The sequence below is a fragment of the Marmota marmota genome, unplaced genomic scaffold (genome assembly GCF_001458135.2).
Source record: "Marmota marmota marmota unplaced genomic scaffold, marMar, whole genome shotgun sequence".
Taxonomy (NCBI): Eukaryota; Metazoa; Chordata; class Mammalia; order Rodentia; family Sciuridae; genus Marmota; species Marmota marmota.
The window spans coordinates 3,756,518-3,779,838 of NW_026000142.1; the positions used below are offsets into that span (position 1 = coordinate 3,756,518).

At 34.8% G+C, this 23,321-nt stretch overlaps 1 protein-coding gene across 6 annotated transcripts in view; it reads right to left on the reverse strand.

Moving 5' to 3' along the window:
• Positions 1-23,321, reverse strand: part of Col28a1 (collagen type XXVIII alpha 1 chain) — a 156,988-nt gene that overhangs the window by 131,567 nt on the left and 2,100 nt on the right. For 4 of the 6 annotated variants that reach the window (XM_048785979.1, XM_015488243.2, XM_048785978.1 and 1 more), the window contains exons 2-10: positions 22,281-22,441; positions 20,874-21,427; positions 15,193-15,213; positions 13,558-13,614; positions 12,068-12,121; positions 10,024-10,065; positions 6,334-6,360; positions 2,881-2,925; positions 661-705 (exon numbers count right to left, since the gene is read on the reverse strand). In XM_048785979.1, the coding sequence (XP_048641936.1) occupies positions 661-705; positions 2,881-2,925; positions 6,334-6,360; positions 10,024-10,065; positions 12,068-12,121; positions 13,558-13,614; positions 15,193-15,213; positions 20,874-21,427; positions 22,281-22,404 (969 nt within the window). In that variant the 5' untranslated portion in view covers positions 22,405-22,441. Of the gene's footprint in view, positions 1-660; positions 706-2,880; positions 2,926-6,333; positions 6,361-10,023; positions 10,066-12,067; positions 12,122-13,557; positions 13,615-15,192; positions 15,214-20,873; positions 21,428-22,280; positions 22,442-23,321 lie in introns of those variants that run through there. The other 2 variants (XM_048785982.1, XM_048785983.1) reach the window with 2 other exon arrangements.

Below are 23,321 nucleotides of genomic sequence, written 5' to 3' on the forward strand. Positions count from 1 at the left end.
TACTGGCTTGCTCTGACAATTTCAGGCCAAAGCAAAGAAGTTGTTGGCTAGATTCTATGTAGGAAATCTTTGGTAAAAGTACAACTTTCAGCAAACTTTCTGAAAGGTTAAAATTAACTCTTCACACATATATACACTCAGTGTAACTTTAGAAGAGACAAGTCGCTAGGCTGGAAAAACAAATTCAGATTATTTTCTGAAATCCATGCAATTTGTCTAAATTAAACAAATTCCTTAAATGATCATTCCATATTATAAAGGACTAAGTACTTATAGTAATGGAAAAATACAAATATTATAATTTAGAGAAAAGCCCAACTCTTCCAATTATAGCAGCAATGCAAAAATACTTTGACTTTCTACACGTACCCAGACTCTGAATTATTTTCGTCTCCTTAAGGTGCTCAGTAAGTAGATTTGCTGGCCATTACCTGTCTTTAGGGAGCCTGGAGTTAGCTAATCAAAACATGAGGAAAGTTGTTTTCGAACTTTGCTGAAAAATTGGAATCATCTGGGGATCTTTAAAAGTATTGATATCTGGTTCCAATCTTCAGACATTCTGATTTAATTGGAAGAGGGTACAAGTGGGTAAAGGGATTTTTTTAAAAAGTTTCCCAGGTGATTCTAATCCAAACCTAGATCTGGTTTTAGTAACCTTACCTGAAGTCCTTTTGGTCCTTTTGGTCCAGATGGCCCTGGATATCCCTGTGGAATGAAATTAATAGTAAGTATCTATAAATATCTATCTCCTAAGGGCAGTTATTTTAGGTGGGAGGAAAGGGAATGTCATGTGGCAACAGCCAGTCTTCCCTGGTTATCCAAACACCAAAGCCAACAAGTTGAAATGATTATTTAACAAGAGACCTCAGGTCAGACTTTATCTTAATAAACAAATTCCATGAAAATCCAATTGTACATGTCAGTTTTTAGGCCTACATATTGACATTTTGATCAGAGTAAAGCAATTACTTCACAAAATCCTTTGGAAGGCAGCATGTTTTGGTAGAATAGTTTCCTTCCAATAAGGAATGTCACTAGTTAACAATTTAGTGAGTTATCACTGTATCTAGATTGCTCTTTTGTCCCTCTTCAAGACATGGGATTTAGCAAAATACTGTTATTTTAGATATTATACGAATAATATCTAATATCTCCTTTCCCAGATTCCATTTGTTATGAATAGAGAACTATCAATTTATTTACTCATCTGCCTCATTTTGACATTGAAGTATTTATGATTGCTATTTTAAGTAGTAGTATCACAACCATCTCTGTGTACAAATTTTTGTCCAACTTGTGATTCATTCCTAAGAATAGTTTCCTAGAAGAAGATAAACTGAGGCAGAGACTAGAAACACATTTAGGGTTCTCCATCACTCTCCCTTGTCTCTCAAACCACATATAGAAAGAAACTTCCTCTGTGAAGTTTTTTGTCCATTCCTACCACCTGAATATAGAAAGCACATCTTTATCTTATAGAATACCCATGAAGACTGAATATCATATACTAGTTCAGTGTTTGCTAATCTGATTTGTGAAATAATATTTTAATGTCTTAATTTCATTTATCTGATAGTTACTATGCTTGGACATTTTTCTTATTTCTCTTTTGTATCTCTTCGTGCTCTTAATATATTTTTCTTATAAATTTTCTTATAAATTTGTGTGAACTCTTTGTATCAATGACCCTATTTCATTGAACATGACACTTTTTTTTTCATATATTTGGATCTCTGACATTGGAGATTCTTAGTCAATCACATCATACATTTGTACAATCACATCAAATTGGCAGTATTTTCTTTCTTTTTGGTACAGAAAACAATGGAATACTTAATATCTGGCATCTTACTCAATGAAACTATATTAATTATTTTTCTGACATTTTTTACTTCATGTTTTTCCAGGTAATGTTTGACTTTGGTTTTTGTCCTGAGTGTCCTTTCTTCTGTATTTCCATGACCCCATGTTCATCTCACATTTTTCAGTTGTCCTCTAGGAAGAACCTCTTCATCATTAAACTTTTCATTTTTCCCAGAGATAATTACTAAGCCTACACTTTGCAGATCCACCTGACCTTTAACTCTATAGTAGTTTAAAAGCTTCCAGGGAGTCTCAAGCTATTTCAAGTGTTTAATTCCATGGACCGGTGTCATTACTCTATCCTCTTCTTTTAACCTTCTGCTTTACTTTCTCTCCTTGTCTTCCTCCCATAATTAAAGATATTTTAAAAGTTTAATATTTTGGGGGCCTATTGTTAATAGTTCTTAGCTATAATGAAAGCTATTTAGTTTTACTCTGTACTTTCTTGGATCTTTTATCGTTATGTTTTTTAATATTCTCTATATTCTTGTTCTATTAAGAAACTTTTTAACGTACTGAATACTGTCTCTAGTTTAAGTTCTTTATCTGTATTTTTATTTTAGCTAAAATAAATTCAAAATTTCAAGCCACTATCCATGCTTAGTTCTTCCAAACTGTTTTTAACTATTTCACTAATTTAACAGAGTTCTTCACTCTTTGGAAAGTGTATGATCTCAGTGTTGACATCTAGAGAGAAAATAGATTAAAATGCAGTGTTGGAGTTTGAATTGACTTTACTGGTAATCTCATTCTTCCCACCATGACTTTGTGTAGAAATGACCTCAAATGTTAAGGTATTGCAGAAAAAAGTCTTATGCCCTATAAGAAAGGCATTGGGCCTTCATTCCCTAAGTTAGGCATCCTTTTGTTTGCTACTTCATGTTCCACATATGTGAAAATTGATCCATTGATTCTCCATCTCTATTAGATCCACATAATTCACCCCAGGAATTTCCTCTTAAGAAAACAGACCAAAAGGTATCACAGCTGTTAATATTTATAAAACATCCTCCTTACTTTGTCACCCTTTATTCCTGGTTTACCACATTCTCCAGGTTCACCCTAAAAAATAAATGCATAAAGTGAATAAGAGGACATTTACAGTCAGTCAAGTGTAGGATTTTTCTTAAGATTCCCAGCAAAATCTTATGGGACATGAGCGCTCCATGCAAGTTCTCTACAATTTTATCCTCAATACTGAGATTTGCATGGGCATTGAACTCTGAAAACCTTTCTCCATCAGTTGTCCTTAACTTGACAGGATCAAACCAGTCATGCCACCTAATGAGTTGTGACATATTATTAGAGGAATGAAATTAAAAGGAAAGTAACTGATCATCCACCATGTATTAGAAGGGTACTGTGATAAGTGAGCAAGGTCAGCTGAGAGACAGGGGCATAGCAGTGAGCATGCTACATATTTTCCACTATTATGCTCTACTGTACTCTCTTCTCTAGAATGTTGATTTAAAAAAAACTAACATTGAATTACGCTTTAGAAATTATTAATGGTTTTAACAGACATTTATGATATTACCTGTCTGCTATAGATATTATTAATCCAATTTTACAGACTGAAAATTTGCAATTCAAAAAGATTCAGAAAATGTAGTCTATATGCATAATGGAACACTACTTAGCCTGCAAAATGGAAATCCTATCATTCATGATAATATGGATGAAACTAGGGGACATAAGTTAAATGAAATAAGCCAGACACACACAGAAAGAAAACTGCTTCATGATTTCACTTCTATGGGGAACCTAAAAAGGTTGAACTCACAGAGGCAGAGAGTAGAATGGTGGTTACCAGGGGTAACAGGTTGGAGTTTGGGAGAAATTTCTCAAAGGATATAAAATTTCAATTAGACAGGAGCAACAACTACAAAAGACCCATTGTACAACATGGTGACCATAATTAGTAACAGCATCTTGTGTTCTTGAAAAGCATTAGAAGAGAATATTTTTAAGTGTTCTCATTACACACACACACACACACACACACACACACACAGAAAATGGTAACTGTTAGGTAACACGTAAGTTCATTAGTTCAATCTAACCATTTCACAATGCATACATATTTCAAAACATCATATTGTATTTTACAAACTATAAAATTTTTGTCAATCAAAATTATTTTACAATAAAAGTAAATGTTTATTTAAAAAAAAAGGTTAAGTGGTTTGCCCAAACAGATGAGAATTGGAATCTCTGAATACTAACTCATCACATCAGACTTTGAAGACTTTTAGGAGTTAAAAGTAAAAAGTCACATCCAATTAGAAAAATGACTAAACTTTCACAATCATAATACAATAATCTCTTATTTATAAAATGTTAGCATTTTCAAATGCTTTCATATATATTTACTCTGAGTCTCAAATCAATTCTTATTTTTAATATAAGGGAACAATTGGAGAGATTAAATGTTTTACTTCTGACACATACATGCTAGCCTATAACTCCTAACCCAGTGCCTTCAATATCAATTTCTGCTTCTGCTGCAGCTTTGTTACCTATGTGCTGTTCTAGGACATGCTACTTGGTGTGTCACTATTACATAAGGAAATTGCACCAGAATGTAATTCAATGCATTGCTTCCTTCATCAAGGGAGTTGTGTCATGGGAAATAACTCTCAGCTGAATTTAGCAGTGTTTATAGTAATACAGTAAACTTATATTCTGGTTTAAGCTTTTTCCTCATTGCTAAACAGCAAACATTAACAAGACTGGCAGCCAGCCTGAAGACCACATGTAGAATAGCACCCCCCTAAGGAAGGAAATAACAATTGTAATCACCAATTATGGGTGTAAAGCGTGTGCCAAAGCCTTTACATGATTGCTCCATAAGTATATCACCTTGCACAGTACATAATGTACATATACAAGATATATGTATATATACACACATATATTCATATATCCAATCATATATAAGGAATATGAAACTCAGAAAGATTAAATTCTTTGCCTATAATCACAGACTTGAGTCTGTTAAGACTTCCAGATTCATGTATCAGTCACCATAGCCAAACAGGGCACTTTATCATGGGATATAAGTTATTTCCATTGACCTGGCATTTCTACCCAAGGTCATTGACCTGGCATTTCTACCCAAGGTCTACCTGGAGTTTCACTGACATCAGGAGCAGAAAAGAAAACGGTGTAATTCTCTGAGTCAGCTATCTGTTAAAAAGCAATCTTTCTCTCTACATCATTTTTTTCAGCTTTTGTTTTTTTATTTTATTTTTTAATTCATTCTAATTAGTTTTATATGACAGTAGAATGCATTTTGACACATGGCACACGAATGGAGCACAAATTCTCCTTCCTCTGGCTGAACATGACTAACTCAGGGAAAATTGAGTCTTCACTCAGAACAAGTTGAACATTAATTTCTGAATGTAAATAGAAAATCATTCTCGAAGACCCAATTAGAAAGCAATTAATTTAGTAATGTTAGATGGAAACAAAATGAGTCAACCACTAAAATATAAAACAGAAAAGTACCAAAAATACATTCAAAAATCCTTTTGGCTAGAATTCACATTCCATTTGTCCAGACAAATTTGTTAGCTCTAGGGTCCTGAGGAACAGCATTTGTTTGGGGGGCAGATTCCCATCAATGAAAATATTGTATTCGTGTTATTTGCCTCAGAAAGGCGTTTTCTTTTTTTGGTGGGATCATTAATCCCTGTGGAATAGTCACAATTATATAGCTCTAGGGAGCAAGTACTTCAGAAAGCTATAAACAGATTAGCTCTGTTCCTAGCCTTGGATTTCTGATACTGCTTCTCCTAGTGAAATTCTGGTTTGAATGTCGAAGGTTCAGGGTCACTTTTCTCTGAAAAATTGTATTTTCCAAGTGAGAACTCTTTCAGTGAATCTAAAATTCTCCAGAAGGTTATATGAATCTTTAAATATATGTGGGTGTGTGTGCACGTGCGCGTGCATGTGTAGAGCTTTCTGGTGTTGAATAACTACCTTATTGTTTAAATCAAGATGGGGGAATTCATATTTTACTCAAGATAAATTTATAATTTTATAATTATGAAAAATTTCAACTTTCCTATGTTAACATTTTTCCTTGCCTCTTCATAATTGAACCTTACATTTATAGTCCTGCAAACAATTTACAATACATTATCACACCCATTATTCCATTTATTCTAGACAGGACTGTATTACCAGAGATCTTGAGTTGTTCAAGGACTTATAGATACTCAGTACATATCTTGACTCCTCCTGACCCTAGAAACAGCCATCTCTTGTTTCCCTCTCAGGCTTAGGAAGAAAATAGATACAGGAATGATTTTATGTGTGCCCTTCAAGCAGGTTTGGGCCATTTTGCAGGAATTTCTGAGGTCTTGGTTACTCAAAATACGATCTAGAAGAGGAACAGTCTTTTCCCCCTGCAGACTCTGTGGGAAGTGGGGAGGTCAAATGGAACCCATAGACAATTCTTACCTTGTCACCCTTGTACCCAGGAATTCCCTAGTTAAAAAATAAATAAAAAAGTAAACCATTATAAAGCAGAATTAGAGGAAGAGCTAGATGTTTTTCATATATAAGATATAATAAAAACATACCTATACGTATCTATGCAGTCTTGGAAAATAAGATAATACACATGTGAACTATTTCACTTTATGTTTGGGAAGTACGCATTTATTGAGAAGAAAAGAACCTATGTTTCCCTACTGTCTTCTATTCTATTTCAAACATTTTTTTTCCAACCCTAATCTCTTACTCTTTGGCATCAAACTAAAGGAGAGAAGCTATACTGAAAGTCATTGTAAAAGTGATGACCCATAACAATTCTTTCAAAATTGTTATATTTACTTTTAAACTGTGAACTATGGCAGCTGAGAATGTCTCTCAGAGGCCATTAGAGAAATTGGCTTTGAAAATGAGCTGAGATAATGGCCTTTGGAATATAGGTAAATAACTGTATCTATTATGGCCCTCCTTTCAAATTTGGTTTCAAATATATAACATTGAGAAAATGAATGGTTCCTCTATCAACCTGATGAGACAGTGGCCTTTTAAGTTATTGTCTTTTATATCAAGCTGGACATGGGGCCAGCACCTCTGCTGTCTTCTGAGTCAGTCCTGGAAATCCCATACAGCCTCCTCCACTGTGACTCTACCCATAAGCCCTTTAAGTGATACAGTATTGAATATTAAATGAACCAGGAAGCTATCCACTCTAAGCAAAATTAATCTTTTCCAAATTGGATTTCATACCTCTTTCATACAACTATATTTTTCAAGCACAAAAACAAAATTATATGGCATATTTAAATCAAGCTGGAGAAACCAATGGCATAAACAAGCTATTATTGCTGTTACATGTAAGTCAGACTACAACATTTTGTCCTGTTATGACTTTTTAACAAAAGGAAACTTCAATAAGGAAATAAACCTTCTTTCCAAATGAGTGGTCCCTGAGGAATAGAACATAAAAGTAGAAGTAGTGGAAGACATGGTGAAACTACAATTTAATCCAGTTTAGAAATATTTATTTGTGCATGTTGTTTAATTAGGAGTGTGCTTAAAATTAAAGGTCATATTATAAATAACCACCTATAATGGAATTCCTATTAAAACCATTCATGCTAAAAAAGCCTGTTCTTCTAATCTCAGGAACCTTAGGGCACTCTCCACCCATTATAACACACATCCATATTTATAATTCTGTCATCACTTTATACTAAAAGAGTTAAGATTATATTTTGGAAGGAGACAATATAGCCTTACAAAATAAAGAAATATTGCTTTTAAGTAGTCTTGTCTGTCTTTCTTTCTTTCTTTTTCTTCCTGTTTTCTTTCTGAAAATCATGGTCAATTTACTGTTTGGTTGTTACATCAGGGCATTTTTTTTTTTTGGCCATTATACATGATCTCTCTTAATTACTAGTTTTTATATAGTCAAATTTATAATATCCAAAATGGCACCCAAACTGCAAAATTTCTCATTTTCCTATTTCTAGTAATGGCACCATCACATTTCAAATCACACAGAATCAAAATTTTATCATCATTTGTTTTTTCTCTCCTTGTTTTACCATTATATCCCTTTAATTCAACCTGTTCAAAATTCCGCAACCGCTTCCTGCTGTACTTTAAGCCCACTCTTCTGATCCTGGCCTGCAAGGTCCTATATGATTAGCCCCTGCCTATCTCTAAGGCCTTGTTGCCCATCACTCATTAACATGTTCTGGGGTTATTTCCATTTCTTGAGTCTACCAAGCATGTTCCTGTCTCTGGGCCTTTGTCTCTGCTCCTTCTTCTTAGACTACTTTCATTGCCTTGTTTTATATTTTCATAGCACTTCTCTGACTGAAATTATCTATTTGTATGGCTATTTCTTGTTTCCTTCACTGAAACACTTGCTAAGATAGGGACTGTCTTGCTCACGCCTGAATCCCCAGCACCTAACAGAGTGCCTGGCATATAGCAAGTACTCAATAAATATTTGTTGAATATATGAGTTAGAGTTAGTCAACACATGTGGTCATTTCCACGACTTCATGGATTCTCACAATGTTCTTCTTTCCTATTTTGTCTTTGCTGTAGCCTGATATTGTTTACTTAATGTAAGCCAAAAATGTGAACTACATATATAATATTAAATGTCCTAATAGTCACATTTTAAAGGTAAAAATAAGGAGGTGGAATTAATTTTATATGTTGTTTATACCAACAGGTTTAAAATACTGTCATTTTAATATTTAATCAATATAAAAATTACCAATGAGATAATTTTTTGAACTAAGGCTCTAAAATTCAATGTATATTTTACTCCTATAGCACACCTCAATTCAGAGTAGCCATGTGTCAAGGGCTCGATAGCCACATTTGATTGGTGGTTTTCATACTGGCCAGAGCAGATTGAGCCAATGTCTGTGTTAACTCTCCTGTCCACTACAGTAGCAGACCTTCTTCTAAGTGCTTCTCTTTCTCCTTTTTAGAGTCTCATTAGATAAATCATCACATTACACAGCTTTTGGGTCATTGTACCTCATTAAAATTTCAGGGGCTTCTCATCACCTAGTAAAACCCAGACCTTGCAGCAGGATTGGGCATTTTGTCCAATCCACCCTTCACACTAAGTCTGACAAGAAACCCATTTCACCATTCCCCATCAGTATCCTCCCTTAGATTGGTGTTTATGGCATTCTCTCCATCTGCCTGTCTTTTCCCCAACCTGTCCTATCTTTGCCTGTTGCAGCCTTATATCTTCAGGAATCATCCTGTAAAATATACCTGGATGACTCCAGTTTCCTCTCAGTACCTGTTCATGACCTTTTAACAATATTTTGATATTCTGTTTCAAACTGTAGCTATTTGGAATATCTTATCTCTCCTAAGACATAATAAGCTTTTTAAAAATATACTTTTATTTTTCTTACTAGTATGCATATATCTATAAGAACCCTAAGAAATGTTCCCTGAATAAAATAACACAAATTTCTGAGTGAATGCTTAATGAGACTGTAAGAGTTTCTATCAGATTCTTTCACAAAGTTAATTAAAAATACCAAGAGAACAGTACTTAAATCTCTTGGTCTGAGTCCAGGGCTTATACCCAAGGGGACAAGCAAAGAGGCACCACACAACAAGGCCTCCTTTTTTCACTTTCTCTGCTATTTGCTACCCTTACCAAAATGCTCAGGAAAATGAAAAATAAGACATGCGCTATATTATTTCTCAAGCAATCTTTGTTATCTTTTAATTTGGGAGATAAGAAATCAACTAAAATGATAAATGTTATTTTGTTTGTAGATTGTATTGACAACAGCATAGTTTAGACAATGTAATTATTATGACATTGAAACTCAACTTATTCTTCATCATGAAAAAGGACACAAGAAATAAAGCAAACTGCTTTTGTCATTTGAGCCTTTCACAAGTATCCAGTTAAGCTTCAGGGACTGTCATAGGGTTGAAAACCCCTGGTTCCATCAAAGTATATTCTCCTCACATTTTTATTTCCCAAGGTCATATATGTCTGATTGCCTGCCTGAGCCATCAGAGCACAGGTAGGTGAAAGTCGGGTTTGCATTTGCCCTGAGGGGGATCAAAATGGTCAATCCCAGAATGTTAGCATCCCTAGATCACTTCCACATGAAGGCATTCCAGTTGTGTACATACCCCAGGACCTCTTTCTCCAGTTTCTCCTTTTTGAGCATCACCCTACAACAAACAAAAAATCAGTCAAAATTCCACAGGCTTGCAGAGTGATTATTGCTCAGTTGAATGAATGCATTCAATTCAGAAGTCTCAGACTAATAGGTTAACCCAGTTAGGGAAGAATCTTTTTTTTTTTTATTTTTTATTGTTGGTTGTTCAAAACATTACAAATTTCTTGATATATCATATTTCACACTTTGATTCAAGTGGGTTATGAACTCCCATTTTTACCCCATATACAGATTGCAGAATCACATCAGTTACACATCCATTGATTTACATATTGCCATACTAGTGTCTGTTGTGTTCTGCTGCCTTTCCTATCCTCTACTATCCCCCCTCCCCTCCTTTACTATTGGCACTATCACATACAATATAAGGAAGAAAACAGCAGCTCAGATAAACTTTGCTCTTTGAGAATAAAGCTAAATATACAGGATTCAGGTACATTTTTGCAGCTTAGGACACATCCCAGTTTCACAACATGGTCATTTTTTTTCTCAAATAGAGCATTGTATTTGCTCTGAGCTGGACACCCTTGCTTTTCTCCAAGGGGCTTTGGAATGTTTTCCAAAATGTGTTTAGGAGTGATTGGTTGATGTCAACAAGACTTAGGAAAATGAATTATGGAGCAAGAAATTACAAACTAAATACATGACTGGTACACATTAACTTATAACAGGTATTTAAAACAACAACAAACAGCATGATGGCATCAATTCAAGCCTACATAAGATGAGTGAATATAGGGTGTGTGTGTGTGTGTGTGTGTTTTAGAATGAACCAAAGATGCTATACATTCCCTTTCCTTGGCAAGCAAGCAATTGCCAAAAATACTTTCATGCATATAACATTATATTTTCCATACTTTCCTAAAAGTATTCTCAGAAATAGATTGAGTCAAAATTTCAAGTATTTGAATGTCTCCTCTTTATTGCCCAATTTATTCCAAAATATCTGTGCCAAGTTATCTTTGCAATGAAGAGCAAACCAGCTTCACTACCATATCACTATCATTAGTTATTACTTTAAAATTGCCATGTTAGTTGCTATAAGAAAAGAAATGTTCTTAAAATTCAAAACACCCAAAAAGCAAACTAGGTAAACTAGAAAACTACTTCTAAGGAGCCTCTGGATTCCAAGTTTTTAAAATGTGAATTATTAGTGTTAAAGGGTATCTCATTGTCTTTATTTAAGTTTCTTTCATTACCTAATAAAATTAAATGTTTTTCTATTTTTTTTCTTTACTGGTTTTATGTCCTCTCTTGAAAATTGTGTCCTTTGCTCACTCAATTATTAAAAACTTTATATTTTCTCATCAGTTTTACAAGTTTTTTATGTACTATAGAAGTTAATCCAATGTCCTTTGTATTCGATGTCTTCACATTTTAACTATTATTTTTCACTGTACAGAATTTTGCCTTAAGTTTTCACATAGTTATATTTTCTATTCTCTCTCTTTGTGATTCCTTCAATCTTTCTTGAATTTAGAACACTATTGTCCCAACAGTAATATAAATAGGTAATTTTTTTAATCTGTGATTTTTTGGATAGGTATACACATTTAAAAAAAAGAATTAAGAGAAATGACAAATGATGTTCTAGGACAGAGAAAACATCTGGTATAAGTCAGTTATCCATAATGCAGATCCGTAAAAAACACAAGTGCCAATGTGAATCTGATGTGGCACATGTATTAGTGGTTCATGAAACATTGTCCTAATTAATTTGGGCCATTATTATTCAAGTAACAAATTCTGCTTAGCTAATGTCCCTAGATTTCCTAAACTTACAGTCTAAAACTTTCAAATTCTATTTAGAATTTGTAAAAGCAAGCAAACAAAAACAAGATAGATAATACAGGAAGTCAATGTCCTATATTCTTCTTAAAACTCATCAGATTCTTGCCATATATTGCAATGCTCTTTATTTTCTTTATGTTTATTCTTTAAATAAGTCTAGACAGATATACACTGATTTAAAAGAAAGCAGTCTATTCATTTACCGGATTTCCTTTTGGTCCTCGCTCACCTTTAATACCTGGGTTTCCATGTCTACCCTGAAGGCAAAGAGAGAAAAAATTATTTTGAGCAAGTATTCTATTAGTTTTCTTTATCATAATTTATGATCTGTCACATCCCACAAAACAAAGGAAGATTATAAAACCTTCACAGAGATTCGACTCTTTTCTCCCCTTTACTACTGTACTGTCTCAGATGGACAAATTCTGCAATTGTTTAAAAGGATAATATCTCTTTCTTCCCAACAATTACTTCTTCCCCAAATAATTACTTTTCAGTTGCTTTGTAAACAAAATCAAACTCAAAGATTGAAAGGAATGACTGAACAGGCAAAAATATAGGAGTTATTCCTATTCTCACTTCATTGTGGACCACTATAGTCCCCCACCTCTGAGTCACTTTTGAAAGAACCAGACCAGCTTGCTTGTCTTTGGTCACAGAGGTTCTGATACACAGGGAACAACCTCAAAAGATAGGAGAAGGGAGCTCCCCAATCCTGTTCCAGAAAAGCACTTTGTTTTACTAGGCTCAAGCCACCCAAAATGTTGCTTTTCTGAAAACTGTTTTTGGAGAGCTTAATAAATATTAAATAACATAGCTCTATGGTTTACCCCTATTAAAACATAAGTGGCTGAAGTGGTAGCTTAGCTTAGCAACTGTAAACTTTCTTACTAGCACTGTTCATTTTAAAACAGAATATCCTTTCCTCTGGCAACTTTATATTGGGGTTGTGGGGACAAACAAGTTCACTTCTTAACACCTTCAGTGCTAGACTGATTTGAAAAGGAACAAGCTTTGGAATCAAGTCTCAAGGTAAAATGTGTCATATTCTCAGATATTCACAAAATGCATTCCCCTCCCCACCCCCAAATAGGAGCATTAGTTCAAAATCGAATCCATGTATTTTGTGAAACATCTCCCCAGGCTTCTGAACTCTAAGGATAAAGTTTGCAATCCCATCAATAAATGAAATGCGTGATAAGCAGCTTGGATGCTTTCTGATATCAGTCAGAAAAATATTCAGCATCTCTAGCAGTCTTAGTGTCATTTCAAATGGTTTCCAACTACACAGATGGCACTATTGATCCTAGGCTAGAATGGACGATGGTATCAGATATCGAATTGTCATACTAAATCCCACCATTTATCTTTGGTTGCCCAGTGATTGCTTCCATTTGACAGAATTTACCTAATCTCCCAAAATGCCCTACTGGCCTCTCCAGTTGTTGCTGCATTGCTGTGAAGGCAAGAGCTTCCCAAGAGGACTGTGTCCTTGCTTCTAGTAAAACAAAGCTTTCCTAAAGTACTGATGACCTGTATTATCGTTTTCTGCATTTTCACTTCATTATTCAGAAATCATGGGCCCCCATTATCCAATAAGCAATGACACTGAAAAGCCCTTTCTGAAAGCAGTTTCATCACTGTGCCATCACCATCTTCATCAGCCTCAAGTTTGAAGTAATAATATACTCACAGGAGGCCCTGGTTCGCCTGGATCCCCCTTCTCACATTCACAGATCTTGCGTTCACACTAAATCAATAATGAAACACAGTATTAAGCACACAGTGAAATATAGTTAGGATAGCATTTCAAATATTATCCAATACACAACTGGAACACTCCCTTAGAGAAAGCTGACCTTGCAAGTTTATGGAGATTTTGCTCTATTAAATGATTCCAGGCAAACTCAGGTCTATTAAGAGCCAACTACTAAAGTATTATTAAACTTTGCTATGGTTAAATAAAATAGATATTCTGTCAAAGATTTATAGATGCCAATTAAAATAGGAAAATAAACATTTTCAGTGGACTTTTGGAATATCTGCTCTACTCTTCTATATAACACATGAACGCTTCATTATAGACAAATATTAAGTTCTCCTTTACTTAGCAAAAGAAAACATTTAACTTATACCACATTTTGTCAATCCTAAGAAGCACATTTTTCCTCATATTAACACCTCTGAAATCAAAATGAGTCTTAGAATAGCTAACAGGTCAAATATGACAAAGTATTTGTTTTCTGCACATGCACTTCAAGACTTATAGAATGAAATGGAAGAAAATGCCAGAGAACACCAAAAAACATGCTTCATTGACAATGGTTTTGATGGTGCAGAGGCCAGGATTATGTGGAAAAACAAGGGCATTGATTCAAGATTTAGACACTGAGGTGAAGTTTTAGGAAAAAAAAATTATTTTGCTTATATTTTTCTCCATATATATGCAAAAAAGTAATACAGGATTTAAAAGTCTGTATCTAAATAAATGTAAAAGGATTCTTTCCATAAATGTAAAATAAAAGTTGCAATTGATGAGAAGGCATTTGTATCACTGTTTAATGGGCAAAGATGTTTCCTTTATTGATGGGACATAAAATAATGTTGTATCTGTGCATAATTCAATGAAACCTGATATTTTACAAGGTTTGGTTGACTTCTATTATCTTATGCAATGATAACTGTAAATGTCCTGATGTTAAGCAGTTTATTGAAAAAAGTTCAGATGTTCCAAACTCTTTCTTTTAAGAAATGCCCACATTGTTCGGGAATCCTCAGCAAACTCATAATTATCTATTGGGCAATATCCTATCCAATCTATTGCTGTTGGCCAGCTTCCATTGTCCTATGCCCTGGTTGCCATCATGAGGCCCAATTTTCTCCACAACAGGAAAGACAATGAGCTTATAGTCAACCAGCCTGCAGCAGGGGATGATTCTAAGCTCTTTTCTCTTAGCACTAACCATAAGCTAGCCAATACCGGGAACATCTCCCCAAGTACAGGGACTCCACAAGTAGCTGATATCAGAGATGAGTTTAGAATAAAAGAAGCCATGTCAAAGTAAGCAAAAACTATGCCATTTGGTTATCACTGATTTCTAAAATTATTTTTTAATCATATTAAATAGTCCCTACTTTTCCTAAATTTTTCAACCTACAGTGGATATAGTGGCAGAAAAATCAGATGACTATTTTAAAAGAGAGTGGTTCGAAAAGAATTAAGCATTTTTATTTAGTCACACCTTAGCTTCTAATGTGAATTATAATGTTGATCTGATAATGTAAGCTTTCAGAGTCATTCATAGTAATCAAAGCATGTGGTGCTTACCTTCTTTTCAAATAAAATATCCTAGGAGGGAAAAAAGAATGAAACATTAACTCAATTAATGGTTCTGCTTCCAGCTTCTTATTATTCTTAATTATTCCCTATGGGATATGCAATTTCCAAGTAGAATAGCAATTGAGCCTTTTTAACCTTGTAAAAGCAATAAAGCCTGCCAGCCAACCACCCAAGGAGCACTCTCAGCCATGTAATAATAGGAGACATGAAGGGCACTAACATTAAAAATTACTCTATGCTTTCTAGGATCTTTATCCTATTGCATTCTGTGCTTTATCTTTTGTTTCTTTGATCAGCATTATACTCTCTATAATTTAGCTACAAACTTAATCAGTCATAATGAGAATGTCCTTACTTTTACTTACAAAGACTAAGGCAGAATACATAATTGTGTATTTTCCTTTCTGCCATTTTTTCCAGCCTTATACATGTGTGAATTTATTCTTTGGCATCAAAACATTCATTTTAAAGTCATAATTTTGTGAAATATAAGTGGGCTTTAGACAGTTGTTAGTTAGCTTAGTCAATAATGAACAGGTGGGCAGAGGAAAGGACAATGAAGGAGAGACATTGGACATATGCATTAAGAAAATCCACCAGTTAGGATCACGAGTTCAAAGCCAGCCTCAGCAAAAGCGAGCTCTAAGCAGCTCAGTGAGACCTTGTCTCTAAATAAAATAAATAGGGCTGGGGATGTGGCTTAGTGATTGAGTGTCCCTGAGTTCAATCCCTGGTACCCCCCCCCCCAAAAAAAAAACATAGTAGAATCGGTCAATAAGTGAAATACTATTCAGCAGTTAAAACAAATGCATTGGATGTCTGTAATTCAACATAGATAAGTTTCCAAAAACATCAGGTGAAAAAGCGTTTTGCAGATGGATATGTACAATATAATCCAAATTATAAAATATTTAAAACACACATTAGAAGCTTGGTGTCCTCTGGGAAAGTGAGAGGAAAAAAGAATTCAAAAGGAGCTCCTGAGAGACAATTTTTAAAACCCTGATAATTTAAGCCAAATTATAAAATTTTAAAACAACTACTAAAGAAACATTCAAAGCTTTGTCACTCAAAAACCTTTTTAACAATAAGCAATATCGTCAGTTTTTCAATTCATGAATTTAGCTGTTAGTGTGCCTGATGTGAAATTCTACATATCAGCCCTTCTTTTGAAAATTCAATTTCTGTCTTGCTGTATTGTTCTTTGAAAATATGTGCCATAAAGCTTAAAATCATAACAACACAAGTAACTATTTTTGGAATTCATTTGATTATGTGTTTGCTGGAATTTATATTTCTATGGAAACAAAAATGAACACAAAACTTTAGAATAGAAAAGACTGTTTCAAACAAAGAACAAAGCCTCGTCCCTAAAGGCACTCACTTATAGTCTATAGGCCCCAGGGACAGAGGACAACACACAGCCAACAGTGCAGGGGGTCAGGGAGAAGGGCAGGAATGAGATGGTTTCTTGGAATAGGTGGGGTTTCTGGATGATTTCGAAGAGAAGAATGCAAAGGACCAACTTGTTGATGGCATGCCATGCTATATGTCAAAGTTTAAGAGGAAAAAAGTCATAAAGACAAGTGTGGGCAATAAGACAAAGGAAGCAGTGAGGAGGGACATTTAACCAGAGTGGATGGAAGGGCCCACGTGAACACAACTGGATGCCTTGGTGAGGGCTTCCAAGTGGGCAGAGAGGCATTGTGTGAGAATAGCTGGGGCCCGTGGTCAAAGCCAGAGGGAAAGACACATCAATTACAGTCTAGGTGGAATCTGAGTTTCAATATAAAGGATAAATAATAGAGACCCTCACTAGAGCTAAGGCATACGTTTTATTAATAGATCTGGATTTTTATGATGATATATGTATATGTCAAAGAACAGGGCAAGAAGGGAACTGCCTATTTTACAGAGAAGAGTTACAAGGTCAATGCTACCAGAAGGAGATAGAGGAAATGTGAGGGATGGACAACGTTATTAGCATCATAGCAAATGGGATGAGACTAAAGCACTCAGTAGGCAAGGATGACGAACACGGTAACAAAGAACAAAACTTACAGCTTAATATAATAGTAAAATTGCTAACAAAATCTGAAATACATTAGAGCAGAAATAAGACTCCAAGCAAGAGAAACCCTGAAAAAAAGAGAAGTGGGCCATTATTTAAAAATAAATCATATAATTCTGAAGATGATATAGAAATTACCAAAATGATTATTTATGTGAGGGAGGGAATACCTAAAGTTTATGTTCTTTCTGATGATATTCATTAAAAGAGACAAATTTGTCACAACTTTTGTTCTCATAAAGGCTTTTTAAATATTTACATTAAAAGTGATGGAGGAAAAAATTTTTTAAAAAAATTGTTTTCACATATTCTTTTTTACTCTTCTAAAGGACCAAGTAATATATATGGGACATTGGTTGAATTTGTTTCTTAGGTTTCAACACTACTATGTGAACCATAATAAACTAACAATAAAAATATTTCACATATCCCCTTCAGTTAGGAATTACCACATCCCTCTTGGGTAATTCAGAATTAAAATGTTTTCGTGAGATTCTTTCATGAAACTTTCTACTAGAGATATCAAGGCATATACACTGACTCTGCAATTCATCTTGACTCTTGCAAAGTTGACTTATTCTGGACAATTGTGTCAATTAAATTCATCTTAAGTTTACTCTGCAATAAAATGGAATACACTGCTAATCCAAAGAAACAACTCTGACTAATTTTAAAATCATTAGGCTGGGTAAAAAAAGTTTGCCACAAACAGAGCACACACTGTATGAGTTTACTTATAAAATTCTAGAAAATGTACACTAGCCTAGAGCAACAAAAGTCATATCAGTATTAAGGCAAGTATCCCAAAGGTGTAAGGAAGAAGCTGGGTGGTGGAAATGTTCTGTATTCTGATTGCATTGATGGTTTCATGCATGTATATACATTTTTAAAACTCATATGTTATATACTTTAAGTAGATGCAGTTTTGTAATTAAACTATACCTAACATTTTTATGATATTTATGAAATAGTTTTTATGAAATTCATATTTATGAAATCATTTCAAAATAAAGTGGTAAAAATTCAATTAAAGATATAATACAAATAGATTAAATGAGGAATGTTTCCAATAACCTGATCAGGAGTCAAGTTCTACTTCATAGATGGTGAAATAGAAACATAAACCCTGGAGTATTGTTCTTTAAAGAGCCTAAATAAACACTCAGGAGGGTTGGGTGTGGTGGCATTCACGTGCAATCCCAGTGACTCAGGAATCTAAAACAGATGGATGGCAAGTTCAAGGCCAACCTCAGCAACTTACTGAGACCCAATCTCAAAATCAAGATAAAAAGGATGATATTGTCCAAAGTATATTGTTATATTGTGTGCATTAAAGATTATGTAACAAATACCATCCTTATGCACACTTATAACACACCCATAAAAAATGTAGGAAAAAATAAATAAATAAAAAGGACTGGGGTTGTAGTTCAATGGTAAAGCACCTCTGGGTTCAATTACCAGTACAAAAAAAAAAATTCATTCTGTTCTGGACCCAGGAAATGGTTGGGAAGCAGTACCTCTTCTAAGAACAGTCTTATTCATTAAGCTTCCATCTGAACAAACAAGCTGAAATCACAGGATGCTAAGGAATAGCAACACTGTTGGTCATTTTCTGATTTCCCTAGAAACAGACCAACAGTCCTGCCTCCAGTCTCCTGGCAAGAGCCTGTGTGCCCTTTGAGGTAGAATTTCTCAACAAGCATATGTCAAGAGGAAGTATGAATATCCTGAGCCTGCACATCTGGCCAAACAAGGACCTGCCTGCCCCACATCTTCTATATTCAACTCTTCTCACAGGACAATGACAGGGAAGTAGCAGCAGGACACTCATGTTTACAGCCCCAGGATTCTCTTCTGCACATGCCAGAATTGTCTTAAGTGGTAAGGACACCTTGGGCCATGGGTACAGTCAGGGTTCAATGTTATCCCAGCACCATGGCAAGGTTCCCTCTCATGTGAAAGAACTGTTCAGGATGCACACTCACCCCAAGCACTAGGGAGCTAGGTGTCATCTCTCTCTCAAGTCTAGGCAGAACCCTTCCCATATATCCTCAATCCCCAAGGAGCAAAGACTAAAAATAATAGTAGAGATATTGTTTACCTGTTTCAGGACATTTCTCATTGAAAAAAAAAAACTTTTAAAACAGTTACTATTTCCTCTCTGAATACACCTTTATAGAGTTAAGCATGCACACTCTGGGGTTTTGATTGGCCTTAAATTTTCAATCATAAAATAGGAATAATAACAGTACCTATATCATAAGATTTTGGAAAACACAGAATAAAGTAAAATACACACCTAATATGTAATTATATCCAAGTAGAATGTCGTGTGTGTGTATGTGTGTGTGTATGATGTACTACTATTTACCTCAATTTAGAAAATTTCAAATCTGTGTTTTAACCAGATGAAATTAATAATTAAGAACATAAGCAAACTTGTTTTTACCCTGGAGGTCATTTTTCCTTGCAAGTAAATTCAACTTTCATCCTTTCTTTCTTTGTCTGTATACTGTTTGACTTATAAAAACTGGCAATATATGGTATTACAATATCACTTAGATATTACTTAGATACAATATATGATATTACTCAGATAAGAAAAACTCAGGTCTCATGCTGAAAACAATTGACACTAAAAAGATAAGAGTAACATTAGGAAAAGCTTTGGAGGAAGGACAAAAGGATCAAAACGATCTTCAGAGTAGGATCTGACTTTTTTTTTTTTTTTGCATCATAGAGAAGATATCCACATGCTCAGTGCCTAAAGGACTAGGCTGTCTTGCCTTCTTAGAAAATCAAAGAAATCAGTATTTTTAAGGAAATTGATTTTTTTTTAACATTTAACAAATCAACCAATTCATCTCCAGGAGTTTTCTTTTTGAGAAATGTTGTCAAGAGGGATTTCTTTTTGATTGCTATGCCTCATGTTTTCCAAAGCAGCAAGGAGAGACTTTCACACATAGCTAAGCAAAAAATACAGAGAAGCAATGAGGCATCTAACCAGACCCATCAAGTGGGATTCATTGATTTGATGGAGAAATTGTTGGTTGACTTCAGGTGATTATAAATTAAATGGGCCTATTTAATTTATCTAAGAAACACAGAAATAATTTTCAAAATTGGAGGTCTACTACTATAAAATTCTATTTTGCTTAAGTAGTATAATGTGGCAATAGGTAAAATAGAGCCAAAAATATTTCTGCAGATGTGGAACCGGGAAAAGACAAACTTGATATAAATACATCAGACCACAAGTTGACCACAAAATTAATATATGTAAGCAGCATTCACAATCTTAGGATATATAAACAGAAGCCTGAGATGTATGATTGGAAAGTAATCCTCCCAAATCCTCAGCCTGGACTAATAATAAAGTTAGGAATGCAATTTCAGGGAATGAGCCTTGTACTTTCCCAGCTTACTTGGTGTAAGGAAATGAAGAGAGACTTCAGATTTTTCTTTCTATTTCCAAAAAAATTTGTGTATATATTTTTTTTTCATGTTTTTTGCCCAGTATCAACCCTTACAGAATTTATAACCAAGATATCAACATTATGGTGCAAAATACTTAGCATATCCATTTGGTACCTACCAGGCGATCCCGAATTTTATCTACAATGGTTGGATCACTCAACAGTAGAATAGGTTCACTAGGTGCATCCCCAGATATCAAATGAAGTTTGGTTTTATTGACAGTGAGAAGTCCAATGGTGATAAATGATATTCCTGCATTTCTAGCACTTTCAGAAATACTTTGAACATCTGGATTCTTTGGATGGTCCATGCCATCAGTCATTAGCAAAACCACTTTCACACCATCTTTACGTCCTTCTCTCTTAAGTAGCCGAGTGGCATTGGAAATGGCATAATAAGAGAAGGTGCCTTGTCCAATGAAATTCATAGACTTAACCCTCTGCTTAAACGTCTGAAGGTCCTTCCAAGAAGAGAAAGGTGGATCGATCTGGACTGAGCTGCTGAACTGGAGGGCTGCCAGTTTGATGTCATATTTCAAAGAGTGACCCGGGGTCAATTGGAAGATATTGTCACTCAAGCTATCCACAAAAATTTTCTGTTTATCAAAGAGGACAAGTTTAGAACTTTCAGAGCTGTCCACAATGAAGAGCACATCTATGAAGCAAACAGAGTCTGAAATAGAACAAAAAAGGTTAGGCAACTTAATTGTTCCAACTCATCAAACTGCATTGTATAGGAGCACCCTGAAGTGGCTGTTGTATTTGGTTTTGAGAAGGGAGTGAAGTGGATATGAGAGATCACGTTGGAGATAAGGCTTAACTTGTAAAGAACTAAATCTCTTTCCAAGTCTTTCCCCTTGTAGGATCATGCAAATGAAGAGCAAACAAGGAAACAAAAGATCATATATTCACAGCATATTCTCAATGTTAAACCCACTTAAAGAGAGAGGAAGGGAGGGCACATTTTTAAAATTCAACAAGTGAGGTTTTCTCGCAGTTAAAAAAAAAAAAAAAAAAACCACAATGCTCTATTTCTTAGGTTGTTTCTTAGGTTGTGTATCATATCAGTGAGTCCCTATTTGGTTTTGATTTTTGTCGTCAACTTTGTTGAAACTAAGGGACAAAATGAGTGTACTCATCAACAGCAAGGGAGAAATAAACTTATTTTGAAAACAGAGAACTTTGAATCCCAGCTCTCTTTCTTACTAGTTTGCCTGTGCCTTAAATGTGCCATTTAACTTCTCTGAGTCTCAACTTCTCTATAACATGAAAGTGACAGTCTCTGTCCTGCCTATTTTACATGTGAGGCTCAAATGAGTTAACAAATGCACAAGTGCTCTAAAAACTTCGATGTGCTCTAAGTGTGTAAGATGTATTACTGTCATAATTATATCCAAGTAGAATGTCATGTATATACATATATGTGATATACTATTATTTACCTCAAATGTTATTTAGAAAATGTGAAATCAGTGTTTTAGCCAGCTGAAATTAATAATTAAGAACATAAGCAAACTTGTTTTTACCCTGGAGGTCATTTTTCCTTGCAAGTAAATTTGACTTTGCTCCTTTCTTTCTTTGTCCGTACACTGTTTGACTCATAAAAATTGGCAAAAGCAAGAGACAGAAGGCAAAATATCTGCTCCACATTATGGTAGACGGTGAAAACTCATCTGCCTGGTAGCACCTTGAAACAGAGAAATTAGTTATAAATACTTCGATAAAACTAAGCTTTGCTATTTTTTAATTTCAAGCTTATAGAGTCAAAAACTGGCATGTTACTGGAGAAAGGGGTTCTCATACACATTTCTAGAAAAACATTCACATTGAGATTTTAAGTTTCTAACCCAAGTAAATCATGGCACCATAACCAAATATTTATTAATAAATATTTCTATATATTCAAGAAGTCTTAACTTCCCATTATATTATGAGGAGTAGGATGTGAAAAGAGCAATTGAAGACATTTCAGCCCCGCCCCCCTTGGTGGCCATGGTTCAATCACAGCATCTGCTTTGACATTCCCAGATTCTTGTAGTGAATTCAGATTCACTCATTTTTATTGTAACTGTTCTCCAATCCAACATTTTGCAGGATTGGAGAACATTACCACCATTCCAGTCCTAATATTATACACATAACTTCAGTTAGTCCAGAGGTCAAGTCAAAAATTAATCTACCCTTCTGTTTTCATAGAACCTCATTTCTCTTTTCTACTCTCACTTTGGAAACTTTGTCTCCACCAGGGTTGGAGCCAACGAATCAAAAGAGTATGAGAACCAATCAACAGAGTTACTTCAAAGCTTCCAATGTTAGCTGGAAGAACTAGAGTTAGCTGGAAGAACGAATGAACTGAAATAGGCTTGCAGTCAGGAAGTACCCCGCTATGAACAGCCCTGTGAAACCATTTTTCTAGATAGACTAACAAAGAAAAATTATAATTCTGTTGTTCAGTCATCATCAGTCAATATGCTCATTTACACATCGAGTGACTTTTTAGCCTGCAGAATTCCCTGACAAGAAAAGGCTGATATGTTGCTAGCTCAGTGTACCCAAGAGTATGAGAA